Genomic DNA, 17,465 nt, shown 5'->3' on the forward strand with positions numbered 1-17,465 from the left:
AAAAAAAAGAAATTACCAACAGAGTTAAAAGATAATGCACACTTTTGGAAAAAATCTTAACTAATAAGCACTCAGACACAGGTCTTCTATCTAGAATTTATAAAGAACTAAAAAACTTTTAGGGCCCGAAAATTTAAAGACCCAATCTAAAAGTGGGTATCTGAGATGAACACACAGTTCTCTGAGGAAGAAATACAAGAAGCAAATAAATACATGAAAAAATGCTCCACATCACTAGCCATTCAAGAAATGCAAATTAAAATAACACTTATATACCTTCTCACCACAGAAAGAATGGCTATCATAAAGAAATCAACCAACAACATATGCTAGAGAGGCTGTGGGGAAAAGGGAACTCTTCTTTACTTCTGGTGGGAATGTAGACTTGTGTAACCATTATAGAAATCAGTGTGGAGACTCCTCACAAAACTAGGACTGATGATCCCATACAATCCAGCTATTCCCCTTCTGGAAATTTTCCCAAAAGAACTGAAAACATCATATCATAGTGATATATGTGTGTCTATGTTTATAGCAGCACAATTTGTAATAGCTAAATCTTGGAAACAAAAATGCCCATCACCAGAGGAAAGGATGAAAAAGAAGTGGTGTTTTATACAATGGAGTATTTCTCAGCTATACATAAAAATAAACTCAAAGCCTTCATATATATGTGGATGCAACTTGAAGGTACAGTCATAAATGAAATAAACCAAACCTACATGTGTAAATATCTCCATGTCTCCCTAGCATAAAAACTTTCAAGAAGAAATAAAAATTAAAAGGTAGAACAGTTAAGTGGAAAGCAATAACTTAAAGGCTAAACAATGAAGAGAGAGAAAGGAGAAATTTTAGGAAATACGCATGATCAAAACCATACATTTACATAGAAGAGATACTAAAGAAAATGGTCCTTAGAATCTCCACCAGGTTTTTCAAAATAGTAGTTAATGAGTAGAATTCTCACCCTAACTATATATGCTGATAATTGTGAACTAAGCAACTACACTAAGGATAGCAATGTGTAATACTAAAACCATGCTTTAAATACCTATCATTTTGTTCTTCTAAATGTGTACTGCTTTAATGTCATATCAATTATTGCTATACTCTCTTTAAAGTAAATGTTTGTAAAAGAAAAGGTAATAAAATACAAAAGATATGGTTTGATTTCCAAATTTCTGTGTAAAAATGTGTAATTGTTGTTTTTTCACATTCCAGAGGGATTTATATTTTAGAATATCCATGGTTGTTGGAAAATAGCAGTTCCATGTTATGTTTGAGGTGTTTGATATTCAGACAGACAGTGATGTTAAGCTCAAGTACCTCTGTTACAGGTTAATAATATCATTAAGCTTGTCTTCTGGTTGTTTAACAACTAAAGTGTGTAGACCAAAAATTAGAGAAAAATATTGGCTATCCTTGTAGCCAATATTTTGGCCATAGCCCTTCAAAGTCATTGAGGACTCAGGACATAACAGAAACTGTACTATGACATCTTGTAACTCAGTGGTTACCCCAGTTTTCTGATCAATGAGATTATGAGGCCACAGAGGAAAGTGACTGGCAATGTACAGTGTGCCTAAGGAGAGTTGGCTAGAGAGAAAAAATTCTCTCAGGCTTTCACAGAGAGCAAACTGGTCAAGCAATGGCCGTGACTCATCCAGATGGATAGGACACTGACAAAGGATCTACAAAGTGTTGTACATGGTTTCAGGGTAAATCCTGAGGGGATTTGACTGACCTTGTCAGATGCAAAAGTTACATTATTAGTTATATAGGTCTTGCTTTATCTCTGTCTTAGCCATCTAGCAGAAATAAAAACGAAGTATAATAAGTAATCCCATATTTACATGCTGAGTTGTAAAACACTAAAGTGAACAACTTCAGATAATTTCCAGTTCTGCTGATAACCCACTGCTATTATGGACTATTGGGCTATATTTTATTTGAAGTTTGCAGGGATATTATATCTCCATCCCCACACCCGAATCACATTTCTGGATTTTAAATTTCCCTTGTTGAGGACATAATACGTGTCAGCAAGTATAGATTGAGAGAGTAGAAATATGTACAAGCAAGAGAATTATGAACACATTGGATAAAAATGCTATCCATTCATACGATGGACACATGTATGGAAGCTGTGAGTCTTGGGAAAGAAAAAGTCACGTTTTCATTTGTGAGCAGCACATACAGAGTAGGACTGTGGGACTGGCTCTGACTGAGTTACACTGAGATGTGTGTGCATCCTTTTTAAAAAATTTTTTTTCTTTCTTCACCATGAAACAACAGTTCTAAACAGTTAACTTGAAGATTTTACACTAGAAGTTTCATTATGACACAAGAACTGGAGAAAAGAAAGCCAAAAACCTTTTTCCCCCTGTGGTAGTTGCTGTTTCTGAGAATATGTACCATTTGTATCCTATTTCCTTAGTAATTTCTCAATTTTCAGTAAATGTTTATAACCAGTTGACATACAGTAAATAATTTACATCAACTAAGTATTTCTGAAATGTCTTGGTGTAGTGTTTGAGGAAGTTTCCAAGGGCCACAACAGTTACACATGCTACTAATTTGTGGATAACGGGAGCCTCCTGAGATGCCACAGGGTCAAGCTCCTGCTTGTCAATGACAGCGTCTTCACTCTGCTAAGTTGATGCTTTATTCACTATAGGGAAGAACGAGGTGAAACTGACTGTCTTTCACTGGTGACAAGTCAGTGAAGCCCTTGGAACTCAAGAGAAAAGTGGAGCTGAGTATTAGCTTACCAGGGAATCAGTCTCATTAGCGAAACACTCCAGCAAATAACTTTTAATCTCTCACTAATTTGTATTTACTGATGCTTGGTCTCACATTGGAATGATATGGAACATAATCTAACTTCTAAAAAATGTTCAAAAGTGATCTATTATCTTACTTTTACAGTACGGTTCCCATTAAGTGCTGTGAAAACTGAACACATAAGTAATACACAAAACTGGGTATTGTAATAGAACCCTCTCATACATGCCTCATTTCTTTCAGAAAGGTAATACAAGTGTAGCACTAAAGCTGACTTCACATATTTACAAACATGATTTCCTCAAAGGTCAAACTTAAATTTGTAAAGATACTCAAAACTTATAAACACCTCAACAATCTTTGCCAATTTTGGCACTCAAAAGCTAACAAAATGTATGTTTTAAAAGACATGCACTGGCTGGGGAGATAGCTCACTGGTCTAAGCTCATGTCTGGCAGACTCAAGGACCTGAGTTCAATCCCCAGAACCACAGGCTGCACTGGCCCCGGAAAGCCAGGTGCACTGAGCTGGCCACCAAAACTGGGCGTGGTGGCACACAATCTCAGCACAGGGAAGGTTGAGACAGGAGGGTCACTACGAGCACGAGCTGCCTAGAGACCCTGTACCAAATAAATAAATAAATAAATAAATAAATAAATAGTCAATATGTACATAAATGATTCTTAGAAAGGCGTGCAGTACTTTACCTGGCCATTTCATTCAAATACCTCTCACCGAGCCACTTCTCCATGAATCTGTAGGCATCGGTCACAAGCATGACCTCATCTTCAAGGACGCTCATTGCTTTGGCCTTTATCAGTTCAAGTCGAAACTGTGTAGCTTTCTCTGTGTAAAAAGAAAAATGAGAGGAACGGTCAATGCTTAACTTTTTTTCTTTTCTTTTTTAGTTTTTCGACCAATTTTGCATACTTACATCTGATAATCTGAACAACCAAGTTGAAGGCAACAATATGCAATATAACAACTGTTGTTGAATTTCTATTCTCTTATTTAGTAAAATTCTGTATCATTTCTAATATTTTTTCCTTTCTATTCTCCTTAAAAATTAAAAAAGTAATCATTTTTCATGTATTTTCTAATAAATTGAATTTATTTTAAGCAAATCTTGCTTTGGTTTGTGAAGTTACAGGCAAACAGTAAATACAACAATGCAGATAAGATAATATCCATCTTAATTATGAAGCAAAATGTAATGTGTGCTAGAGTCATTCCAGAAATTATGGAAAACAAACCTATACTTGCATTTCACATATATTTTACTTTATGGCAACATGCTCTTCTATAAATGGATTGGGAAATATACATATGATTTATGAATTTGAAAAAGTGTGGAAACAAAGAATCTTGGGTATGCTTCCCTACTTAGGATGAACCCAGAGGTGTCAGTGGCATGACATTTTTCAGCAATGCTATAATTGTGGGGAAATATATGCTTCCCTGAGATTACTGCTGTTGCTGGCACATTTCTAGGTCTAGATTTTACTTCCAAAATAACTTCCCTACCTCCCTTGGATTTTTCTATTCACCCAGCTAGTTTGGGTGCTTATTACCTGTCATTAAATGATTGTAATAATTTCAACCTTACTTTTAAAAATACCATTTTCTCACAATTCTAGGCCAGCTCAAATTATCTGGGTACTCTGAATATTCTGCATTGCCTGTAATGTGATCCTATTTTTTCTACCCAGATTTTTCATTAGCTCTCAGCTGCAGTAGGGACAATTTCACTTTGTTGGCAGGACATATTTGCTCTCCAGGATAGGACTTTCCACCTCCCAAATCATACTCCATATCTATTCACCACACATCACCAGTGTGCTCCTTACACCCTCTCTCCTTAGCACATGATTCTCTTCTCCATTCCTACTCTACTTTGCCCTCTTGTCAAACTTACCCATATTCCTAGATCCTGCTGAAAGTCTGTCTTGACATATTCTTGCCCCCTTTGTTCTGTATGCCTATCTACAGTATCACAGAACATTGTAAGTGATTACTATAATACTTGTATCTCTCTTCCTCTCAACTTTAGTTTTTGTTTTATTGCTGATGTAGGCCTTCAGCAACCATCACACAACTTGGTATAGAGAGAAATTCAATACACTTTTATTGCATGAATGAATGAATTTCACTAAATATACACTAAATATCCTGCATTGAATAAACTGAAAGATGAAACCTACTGAATGCCTTTGGAATCAGGGAGAGAGGCAGGTGCATGTCTCTGACTGTCTTCAGATCCTAGGATTCCTTGTATTTAATGTATTTCTGATTTTATTGCTGCTTAGGGAAGTGGGTGGTAGAATGAGGGTGGAGAATGAGGAGAGAGAAAAGGAGAGAAGAGTGGAAAGCATCCTAAATAGATAGTGGCTCCTGAGTTGCTAAAGTGTCTCTGCTTATGGAGTACTGCAGTTTTAGGATTTTTTGCTTAGTATATTGATCATGGTTTCTTTGACATTTTTTGCTTGGCTTTCTAGTATTTCAAATTTCATTTTGATTGCTTTATAAGACATTCACAGGGGCCAAAGAACAGTATGTCTTGTAGAATTCTTACTGCCTGAAGGGGCAAAAGAAGACCCTCAAATGTTGGAGACACCTACTAAAAACTTGAATATAGCCTTTTCTCCCAGTAATTCCTTTCAGACCTGTTGGCCACTGATCAGGGATTCTTTTCCTAAAGGGAGAAAATTATTATTATTATTGCAATATAAAACCACTTACTTTAGGTATCCCTCACCTAAATCCTGTAAAATCAGCTAGTTTTAAAATGCTGTAGTTTTTTTTCTATTCTTTGAGATTTTAATAATCATCCTTGCTCTTCTAACCCCTTACAAAATTCTTTTTATTTCTTTCTGAGATCCTAAAGGCAATTGAGACTGTAGCCAAAACATGTAACCCACACAGTAACCAGTGAAATCTGTTTCTCCTGTGACCAAGTGAAAACAACTAACTGATTGCTCTCTTTTCCTTTTGTTTGGTTTTGAGTTCCCCAGATACAGTCTGAGGCAACTGATGAGACTGCTAGGGCTGTTTAGTACCAGTCTATTTTCTACTCAAAAGCATCATCTGTGTTGATTCTCACTGATACCTTCAAATTGCAGGGCAGTAATATGTTCTTCCTTTATTTTGAGCCTCAATTCATTTTTCTTCTCCATTTCAGCCATTTCCTCTGCTGTTACCACCACAGAAGTGGAGTCTGCTATAGAAGGTGATTTATCTGAAAGAGCAATGTAATACGTTAAGTAAGAGCTTATGCATATCTTGTCTGGACAAAATGAGCACAAAGAAAACCTGTAGACCTCTACTGGCTTAGAAATAAGAAAGCTTGGTCTTCTCAGTATGACAGCGTGATTGATGAAGTCCTGACAGCCCTCAGCATTGGGCTGTGACCCTTTCCTTTGCTTTAATTCTCCTTGTGTTTTGCAAGTGGGACTCCTAAAAGCAGCCCAATTTGTACAGAATCATAAAAAGAAAGGGAACAAGTGCAGAGATGGTTATGGGATCTAAAGGTGGTGAAATCCAGAATATAGGGCCAGAATTCAGAAACACCAACATACAGTGCACAGCGAGCCACCTGCGGAGGTACAATTCCTTGCATCAGTTCCCCAGGTCTTTACCAAGAGAAGACAAGAGGATAACCTCAAGAAGGTGTGGCTGACATGTCGGTGACAGTCAAGGATCTGTAGCCTAGTTACTTACCTTTTAATTAGCATGTGACTATGTGCACTTCACTACTTGCATAAGAGATTGGAAAATGAAAACATACTGCTATTTGTCAGAGGATTTACCTACGGGAGATGGTAGTATGATTCTAACTACAGGCATGCTTTACATAGCCCTAAAAATTCTTTCTTCAGAGTGTGAATACAAAGGGTTCAAATCTTGTGAAGAAGACTTAAATGTAAACCCAAAATTGTAATAAGATGTGTCTGCTGTAATCATAGACTACGTGGAGAATTTATAGAATGTGTTGGTTACAAATGAAGGAGATATTAATCTCTCTGGTTTCTTTTTATCATGTCTAATTATAGAATTAGTCTCAACTGTTTATTTCACTAAAAATAAGGGTAACCTTTAGATGCTGCACATATATTTCACTTGTTGATCATACAAGAGGAGCTAAAGTGGTGTCCTCGACACTGGGCTGTGACCCTTCCCTTTGCCTTAAGTGACTAACCACCTTCTCCCATCCTCAGTACTTCTCCCTGACTCCTCTCATGTCTTCTTAAGTGTAATCTATCTAGTAAGTGTGACCCTGTTTCCTCAGATGGTAGAAGTGGACCTTGTCCTCCAAGTACCTAGACCTCATCTATCAAAATTAACTATTTTCAAATGTCTGTCTCCACTGTTAGACTACAATTTTTAAATCAAGGGTCAAATCGCAGTTTTGATTCCTGATGTTGCTTTTCATTCACTGTTGTGCTTTTGACAGCACCGTAAACTGTTTTGCAAGGTAGATTCCCAATAAACACACGATGGCAATCAATTAAGAGACTGATTTCATGCACTTCTCACTTTAACTTTCTTATCTCAATTGCTTCAAAAATGTACAAGTGGAAATATTCAGAGGGAGGATAATATTTGTGCTAATGCTACTCCTAAAATTAACTGGAAGTTCTTCCCAGCCTGAGCTCTCTTTCCTCTTTTGTTTCCCCTCCTGTCTCTGAGGCAAAGATTTAGGTAGGAGGGTTCCAGGGGAGAGGAACTTGCTTCACTTCAAGCAAAGAAAGCTCTGATACACAGAGCTGTCAAAATTCTTGTGACAGCAAATGTTGACTCCCTTATATCAACTCCTCAGATTGATAAAAAGTTGGAAGTTCTTTTAATATCTTGGAAGTTCTTTTAATATGTTTAAAACTGTCAGAGACACATGTTGAACATTTGGTTATTTAGATAAAGACATTAGGTACAATAGATGGATATGTAATGTGATTTTCCAACTAACTCTACAGCTTATAGAAGCCAGATCTCTAGATTAAACCAAATAGGCAGTATTAGAGGTTAATGTACCTGGCTAATTGCTTGTTTTCTTCTAAGGGGAGGTTGAACCACCCAAGGTTCTGGGGGACAAAACCACAAATACCTTTTGCTGCTTTATCTGCCTTCTTTTTTGGAGGGGGCTCCTTTTCCTTCTTGCCTTTTTTATTCGCACCCATCGGAGGTGGCTTTTCTTTTGAGTCTGCTGGCTGGTTTTCTTTTTCTTCTTCCATGATCCTCTGGTGAATTTCAGCAGTCAGCTAGTTGTATAATGACAGCACCTTGATCATTATGTGTTCATGAAATACAGCAACTACTGGATTTGGGCATCACTAGACTCTGCTGAAGCCCTATTCTGCAGCCAACAAGTCTGCCTTTGGATTCGATCTTGGCAGCATACAGAGATGCTGCCCCTTTACAACGTATGAAAGGTAGTTTTCACTGTCTTAAGTCCAGTTTGCAAATCATAATGAAGTGTTCTAATTGCCACTTCCAGAAAATGACATTTCCATGATTATGTCAAAATTCCTTTGTTTTCACTCTCAGAGTCTGTGAATTTAAGCCTTAATCATCTTCCAAGTTTCTGTCATCTCTTGGTCTTCAGTGTAAGGATTTCCTATATGTTTCTTAAACTTTTTTTAAATTCATAATTAACCCCTGATGGAGATTTATTTTTGTGTTTTCTTCTATTGAACTTCCTTTAATGAAATTCTTATATTGCAAAAGCAGCTATGCTTAAGTACTGTATGATATACATAAAATGATACTTTTCATGCCCCTCTAATTAATTTTGAGATATACATGCCCTTTGTTATTTGGCTCATGAACACTGAATCCTTGGCTTTCTTCTGCTCCAACACTAGATACAATCCTAGAAGACTGAGTTATGAAGATGCCCTGTCCCTAGCTAAACTCCTAGCTCATAGATTCCTGTATTCAGCTGACCTTCAACTTTTTGCCAGAAAGCCCCTCCTTTCATTCTTACGAATGTCTTGATTAAGGGAATATTAGTCATCCACCCAAAAGTGTACTTCCACTTCTTCTCTGAGGATAGCTGTGCTCATCAGGCTACAGAAAACCTCACCTCAGGACTACATGATTGAACTTGTCCTGTAGCCAGACACAGAATGACAAATACTACCCATTCTCATCTTTATTGCCTAAAATATTTGCATGCATAGAAGTACAGAGTACTTTAGTTTTGCCAGTGAGTAAAGTAGGAAAGGTGGGAGAATGAGTAAGATGGGGAGAAGAATGATGGTGGTCAGAGTACAGAGTTTCAGTTAGATGGGAGGCACAAGTTCTGGTGATCTAGTGTACAATATGGAGACTATATTATACTATTATACTGCATAAGTTTCTAGAAGTGTTGATTTTAAATATTTTCCCTGCAAAGATGCAAGTGAGGTAATGGATACATTACTAGTTTGATTTGATCATTTTACTGTGTAAACTATGAAAACATCCCATTTTATGCCATGAATATATGCAATTACTATTGTAAATTAAACTCTAAAATACACATAAACATACATATATGCATACCTCACAATGAAGTCATTCCTGAAGATATAAATACTGGACCATTTGCATTAAGTCCAATAACCTCTTGGGAAATAAAGGCTGTATATGAGGGCTAAGAAAAGTCTCAAGAGAAGAAACAGAACACATATATAGAGTGGAGGGAGTGCTGAAAAGTTCATGAACTTTAAAATTTCAATAAGCTAATTGGCAAGTGATGGGTTTCTACCCAAGTAAAAGTTCTGCCTACTCATCGTGGTAGTGATCCAACATGGCAGGGGCCCAAGAACAACAGCACGCGGTCCTTCCTCTTCCTTTTCTGCAGGTGTCAAGCCTTCCCCAATCAGCACCATGTATGACACCATACTGTCCATGTAAACTCCACTTCTAGTCCAGTGCCATAGAAACCCCACACCCAGCTCTCCATGGAGAGGCATGTAATCTTTTCCACAGATCTCCCATGCAAAGCAATAAAGGATTTCTTTACTTTTTCCCACTTCTCTTTTATGCCAGAGGGAAAAATCTTACAGCAAAGAAATGGGGGCAAAGAAATGGCGGCTTATTTATTTACATACTCTCTTAGTCCAAACCAGATGTTATTTGTGAGGAAAATGGGGTGGTGAGGGAGAGGAAGGGTAAACAAGAAGATTAATGAAGATGAATAGAAAGATTTACCTTTTTACAATTTTGTGAGTGAGATGTACCAGCTGGGTCTTCACTTCCAAATTCCTGCCACACTTGCGACCCTGTGGCTGAGCCTGTAACTGTCCCCAGCTGTGCCATAAGCAAATCTCACCCCACCCTCCCGATAGGCTTCATGCTCCCCAGGACTGTGCCCATTATGTCTTGGGGCATGCGCACTGTGGTCACACAACATGTCCAGCAAATACTTACTAGCTGATGAAAATGTTTTTGAAAATAATCACATCACACAGACAACCCCACAGCTTTTTCAAAACAGCAGCAGCTTGGAAAAATCCATTAAGGTTTGAGACAGCAAGTCAGTTTTTGTTTCAGGTTTTTTGTTTTATGTTCACGGATGTCTTTTGATAAAAATGGATTTTATGCTATATACCCTACTAAGCTTTCAAGTTCTTGCTAGAGCTGAAAACAGGCTTGTTAACATTCCCCCTAAATTGCAAGCAATTCAGGTTTCAATCTGTTCTTGCAAAGCACTGAAAAGCTAACCATTTCCTTTAAAATTGCATTTTTCTCCTTGGTAAAAACCTTGTGAAGATGATGATGACAGTGATTATGATGGTAATAATTATCCTGACCTGCATTTTAGGGTCCATTTTCCTTTAAGAACTCTGAGGCTTTTTCAAAATTTAATGTAATTTGCAATATAGTCAGCAATCTAGTTTGTAGGCCTGGAGAGAACTTTCAACATAATTCTTGGACATTGTGAGTCTTAAATATGACTCCTTTGGAATAAGTGCTTACCTACTAATTAGAAGGAAGTTTTGCTAAAAATTAACACAGCATACTAAGCGGATAAATCTTGGTACAATTGTCACACAGAAAAGCCCCCTTTGATGTGCTCTCATTTCAATTGCAGTAATCTCTGCTAGTACCGTTTTCCCTGCACCTATTTACTGAATCACACCTTTCTCATTTGGTACCGAAAGTTCCCTTCAATATTTGTTTCCTAAAAAAGCAAGGCTTAAGCACTTACGATTCTGGATGTAAAAGCTATACTTTATTTTTGTCTGTCTTTGATCAAGTGACATCAAAATCATGCAAGTCTATTTAAAATCTAAAAGCTGACTTCTTATATAACTATTAGTAATATTTATTGATAATCTTTTTCCTTTTTATGATGTTTCATTGAAGTCCCAAAAGAAAATACTGCAAATTCATATAAATTTCTGACAACAGAATATATTATGCTTACAGCTTCCAAAATATTTTCCTATACGTTGTTTCGGTGATCTTCTCAACCCTTCAAGAGTATATGCCACAACACAGAGAAGGGATTTAGGATCGAGAAGTAAAGGGGACTTTCCTAAAGTCACAGAGCTTAATCAAGAGATCTATCTAATGCTCTTTGGGCTTCTCTTTCCAAAAGTATAATATTTTGGGGGTGTTATCATTTATACTATGCACATGCATATTCAACTTATAATGTGAACATATTTCAATTTTTTGTATACACAGCTATGACTCACAATTCTGGATTACATGAGACTATTATATTTAAATTGGTACAACGCCCATTTAGCGTTCACTTATCGCTTATGCAGGGTCTCAAACTCAGGTGCTGGTGAGAATTTAGCCTCCTCAGTTCTTTAAAATGTCATTTTCCAGGTAATTTTAATGTAATATATGACTTGTAAATTATATTTATGTAGCTCAATTACCAATGTGAATAATTCACTTTTTTCTTATAGCTTCTAAATATGGTTTCTACTCTCTGGTGCTTGGTACTTGTGTCCTTTGTTGTAATCAATATTGTCATGGCCATCATCATTTATAGTGACATCAGTCTCATGAATACAGAAGTGGTAGTACTTCAGGACTAGGGTCATGTTGTGTGTGGGCATTATGCTAGACTAGGGAACATGAAATATTTTAGAAACTATTAAGTATTCAGGAAAACAAATACCAAGATTAAAAGTACAAAGCTAGCATCAATTCTAAGAGTTAAATGAGCTGAATAGATAATAATCATTATACACGGATAAGGACCCTCCCTGGAGGTTCAGAAAATAGGCAAATTACTGGTCAGAAATCAGTTCTGATGACTTAGGAGGAAGAACCATGACACTACAATGCCCTTGGAAAATGGGGCAAGCACTGGCCAGTCACGTAGAGAATGCTTTTGGTGAGATGGTACTGGCCAGTACACAGCAGGCTGAACATCTAGGCTGCGAGGGGAAGAGTATGGCATCCTACATGGCTACGGGAAAGTTTCACACTATGCCGTTCTCTTTTGGGGTCAATAAAGAGACACTATTTCTCTATCCTTATAAGCATCATATGTGCCTAATTAAAATCTAATAATAATTTTATATCTGGATCATTTTGCTCTTCTAAAATTAATGTAATTATAGATACATTTGGGATGTAAATATATTATGTTCCTCTTACCAATGTTTTTTTTCCTCTTACCAATGTTGTTTGTCCCAAATGTTTTATTGTCCTTTTTTCTTCTTTTTCATTGAATATTTTAAATTATATCATTCCCCTCCCCCCATTTTAAATTGGAAATAAGATTAAGTAATTCATTTAGAGGTACCTAAGAGTAACACCATAAATTACTAATAAGTTTTGATGAGTTAATTCTCAGTATAATTTCTAACATGACCACTAAAGGAAAGAATAACAGTACATTATTTCCAAACTTTAAAAGGTGAAAAGGTGTGGAAGATTCGGAAAGATTAAAAATGAAAGCATTAAAAGCTAGGATCTATAAACATTTCAAGTACAATTTACAAAAAGCATTATAGTTAAATACTATCTCATAAGAAAAAATTCAATTCAGCAGAAAGTTTCACTAATTTAAAAGTATATAATCATTTCCACTGTCTCAAATATTCAAAAATTGATAAAACTTCAGAAATGTTTTCACTTTCAATAAAGGGTGGTTTTATCACAATTCTTGATAATTTAAAAAGGAGAAAAAATGAGGTGAAGCTTTAAGTAATTTTGCATATAATTATTCACTTAAATACATTTTGAACTAGAACTATATCATAAAATATAAGATAAATCATAAAATTTACATATAAACAATGAAATGTATGTTTATTAAGTAATAGTGTATAGGGTATATCGAAAAATCTACAGGTATAGTCTTATGAAAACTGAAATGCAATGCAAAGTTTTCTACTGGTATAAAAAACATCAAATTCCCTTAGATACACACACATACAGCTGCCAGTGACAACAGCAATGGCATCAAATGAGGAATCCAAGAGCATACTAGAAGCAGCCTGGATAAATAAACTGCAGTGTAGTCATTTACTGAAACACTGCACAACAACAGAAATGAACAGATACTTCTGTATTCAGCAACATGGAATAGATCTCATAAATAAGAAGACACAAAAAAGACAGAATCTATAATTGCATTTTTTTAAGCTCAAAAGCAGGCAAAGTTAAATTAGTGTTTAGAGCTACAGACATGGCAAATAAAAACTCTTTAAAAAATTAAGAAAATTATTTCTACAAAGGCAGATGGTGAGCCCTGTAGTGAGGACAAGGAGGGTGAAGACTGGAAGGAGAATAAGAAAGAATAAGAAGGTACAAAACTTATTCTACTCCTCCCATACAGTGGGGCTGAGGGTATTTTAAGTGGCCCATGAAGCCAGGAAATAATATTTCATACATTTTTCTTACTGTGTCAAAATCTACATTAAAATGCTTTTTGAACAGAAGCAAGACAATGATTACAGCTTATGAGTATAGTATTGGTGAGTGAAAAGAAAAGTGAGAAAGAAAGTCAGACAGAGGAAGAAAGACCTTGGGGATGATGTATGAGATGATCATACAAAGAGAAGACTGAGACTGAGAAGCCAAAAGGATTATGAGACAAACTAAGACACACCCAGTTAGGAACTGTAATTATGTGCTGTGAGATTTGACAATGGCGTGCCTTCTACTTAGTCACGGTCCCACCCTCTCTATTGTCTCCTGTTTAACTTGGCACATTAGTATTTTCTGGCTGGCCCTGTAGGCCCCAGTACTTAGAGCTCTCCAGTATTTATTAGCCAAATGGTTTCACTTCCTCTTTCTTGGGGGTGGAGGGTGCAGATCCTTTTTGAAGACATACTTTTATAGGATTCTTGAGAATATCATATAACTACTTAGAGCGCCTTACCATTCTTGGTATTTAATGAATGGGTATTACTGAATGGAAGTGTAAGTATAAGCACTGCTTACCATGTGAGCTATTGCTGAAGAGGTCTGCTGCCAGGTGTCCATGACCAACTTCTCATTTGCCTCAAAGTTTAACACTATGCTTTCTAGTGAGCAATCCACCTTGTTTTTCAATATTGCTTTTGCTTTTGGTCTGAGCGTACCTGTTTCTGGAGAAATGGATATTCGAGGAACTGGAGGAAGCCTTTTGAAAAGAAAACAGAACAAAAAGAAATAGATTTTATTTAACAGAATCCTATTTTTTATGATCGTGCTCCTTGATGAATTTTGTTGTTTTCTTCTAACATCCAATTTCAAAGTTTCCTTGGAAGAATTCTTTGAAGGGGAAGATTACAAAAAACTATAATTAAATTTCTGTCATCTATTCTCTCTCTCTCTCTCTCTCTCTCTCTCTCTCTCTCTCTCTCTCTCTCTCTCTCTTTTGTATTTTAAGAAAAGGTCTACAGAGTGTTCAGAGTCTCACTACTAGATCAGGCTTGTAGTGATCTGCCTGTTTACAGCCTCCCAAGAGCTGGGATTACAGGCATGTGCCGCCATGCCCAGTCTCAATTGCTGTCTCAGTGTGCTCCGGGGGCATGGCCAGCATAGCAGGCCTAGGGATTGAACCCCTGGCCCCTGTACCTGCTTGCACGTGCTTTAATCCACTGAGCTATTTGGCTGGCCCCCATCTAGTTGCTTAATGATAAGAGAAAACTCATAGCAAATAGTAAATGTGATCTTTTTTTAGAAAAACATGATTTTTAGATGTAATTCTCAGTAATCATAAAGAGGAAGATTAAACAACAGTGACTATGAAGAAAATACAGCATTGAAATTTTTCTAGGGCATACTCTTCTAATGTGAAATATGCTTATACACTTGTATGTCACTTCCTAAAATGACTAGGATCATTTGACATCCTAAGTGGATAATGAATAGGGCAATGTGACATAAGTGGGGACCAAGCAGGGCTATGGTAGGTAAGAAGGCAGCGAGGTTTGGATGGTGGGTGGACTAGAGTCCCAGCAGCCCACTCCTCTCTGCAGTATGGATAGTGAAGGTTGTCTCTTTGTCTTGTCAAGTGCTGGAGCAAAACAGAGTTAAGTGATTATTCTTCCTTCCTTAATGACATTGCTGCTGTGATGTCAAAATTTTAGTGATTCTTGAGAATATGCCACCTTAAAGCACTCCAGGATCTCAAAGGTTAACTGAAATGGAGAGAGATCTACAAGATAGTGTTTTTGTGATTGGAATTATAGTTTAGTGACAGAATTGTAAAACACTCAGTTCAGAGAAGGGATGAGGAGAGTGCTTCCTAGATGCCTTTGTTGGAACGAGAGTCAGGATCCATAATAAAGGTGGTACTGGTTTTGTGCATTTGAGTTGCTGGAGGAGAGAACAGTGATTTGGAAAGATAGATGTAAATCCAGCAATTAACTTGGTCTTATTTTGCAGTATCAGACAATGTTTCTTGGATATGGTATTCTTTTCCTTTTCCTTTTTTATTTTTTAAAGAGACTACAGAATAGTAATATAAAAGAAAAAATAGAAATTATACAGAATTTCACCAAACAAAATAATATGATTTTGATAGTGTTTGTTGTATTGCATATGGCTGTCTTCAGACTAGTTGTTCATATTACCACATATAGGCATGCAAAATTGGAAAAAGAAAGAAAAAGAACTGTAAGAAATTAAGAAGGGTAAAATAGGGAAAATACCTGTTTCTTATAGAGCTTGAAATTCTGACAGCCTACCATGTACATAAAGTCAGTGTATTGAGGATCCACTGTTTATCTGCTTACCTATTTAATTACATTTTAATAATCAGATAGTATTAAGTCAAATAATGCTAAACTAGTTCAAATGTGATAAGCCCATATAACTATTTCCATACACTTAATGAAATACAACAATTATTTCCCAACACCTTGATTTGAAAGACAACAGCACTGGCATATCATTTACTTTATTTTTATTAAAACAATTTCTTTATTTTATGTATTTGGTACAGGGTCTCACTATGCAGCTCAGACTCACAGTGATCCTCCTGCTTTCAGCCTCCGCAGCTCTGGGATCACAGGTGTGCAACGCCAGCCTGATCTTGGTGGCCAGCTCAGCGCGCCCAGGGATGTGACTGGTACGGCATGTGGTGGCAGGGACGGAACTCTGGCCCCTGTGCTTGCCTAAACAGGCGCTTATTCTATTGAGCTATCTTGCTGGCCCTCTGGTATATCATTTAGAAAAAGAGATTAGGTTTATAATTCCTTTACTGGAAAAAAAAACCTGTTTTAGGTATCTCTTCAATTGTCAGTAGCTATAGACTTGGACACAGCACTTAGCTTTCTGAGGCCCAGTCCCTCTTAGATAATACAAATATAATATCATTACCACCATTTTTCGTTATTAATGGTTACTACTTTTATGTAATGTTACTGCAGTACTATCATTGTTATAGGATTGTGGAAGGAATAAAGCAAAAATGATATGTAAAACTTGTTTCTCTACACGTTTCAGACACTGTGGTTTATTGGCTGGCTGGTTGATTGGTTGATACAGTGAATGACTGATAGTTCCAGCAGATAGCCAAGGCAGTGATTTGAGGTTGAGATTGGTACAGAGTTGTTCTGCAGAAAAGTAAGAACTGGCTGTTCTTTGCAGTTTTGTTCTATCAACCAACATTAATAACTTCCCATGACTTGCTATTTTATACTAAGAACAGAATGCCCTACCACTCCAGTGCTGCAACTTGCCCTCTTTTGATGGTGCTGATGGCTCATGCTGCCCTCAGAACTTCTCATTGTTTTTAATTTCGAAGTTCTCATTCAGCAGCTTGCCAAACATTTCTTTTTCATTTTTATCAATAAGAGGACACACACTTTTCCTCATGTGTGTTTTACACACATGGAGGTCCTGGTAAGGTTAGGATAGTCCTAGGTAGGAGAAGGCTGGAAAGAGAACAGATGAATCTTGGATCATTGCAGAACATTATTGTGTTCAGGCAACCTCAAATCTTTTTTTTTTTTTTTTGGAACAAATTATGATAAAATAAACAAAGCAAAAACAAGCAATACTCATAACTAAATTATCTCATATAGGCAAAAATAGCTTATTGCACGATATGCAATAAAATATTCAGCATTTGACTGAGAGTTCCTGTTTCTCGATCTCAAGTCTTCTGATTCCCATACATGGTTGCAAATGGCTTGTAGATTTTGTCCTCCTCCCCTCCCCTCCCCTCCCTCCTCCTCCTCCTTCTTCCTTCCTTCCTCTCTCTCTCTCTGTCTCTCTCTCTGTCTCTCTCT

General features: G+C 36.8%; 1 protein-coding gene across 4 annotated transcripts in view; it reads right to left on the minus strand.

The window, feature by feature from the left end:
• Positions 1-17,465, minus strand: part of Spef2 (sperm flagellar 2) — a 224,325-nt gene that overhangs the window by 65,259 nt on the left and 141,601 nt on the right. For 3 of the 4 annotated variants that reach the window (XM_023712040.1, XM_023712034.1, XM_023712033.1), the window contains 4 exons: positions 14,185-14,365; positions 7,886-8,039; positions 5,891-6,019; positions 3,492-3,630 (listed from right to left, as the gene is read on the minus strand). In XM_023712040.1, the coding sequence (XP_023567808.1) occupies positions 3,492-3,630; positions 5,891-6,019; positions 7,886-8,039; positions 14,185-14,365 (603 nt within the window). Of the gene's footprint in view, positions 1-3,491; positions 3,631-5,890; positions 6,020-7,885; positions 8,040-14,184; positions 14,366-17,465 lie in introns of those variants that run through there. The other variant, XR_002820491.1, reaches the window with a different exon arrangement.

This window comes from Octodon degus, unplaced genomic scaffold (genome assembly GCF_000260255.1).
Source record: "Octodon degus isolate 3935 unplaced genomic scaffold, OctDeg1.0 scaffold00002, whole genome shotgun sequence".
Taxonomy (NCBI): Eukaryota; Metazoa; Chordata; class Mammalia; order Rodentia; family Octodontidae; genus Octodon; species Octodon degus.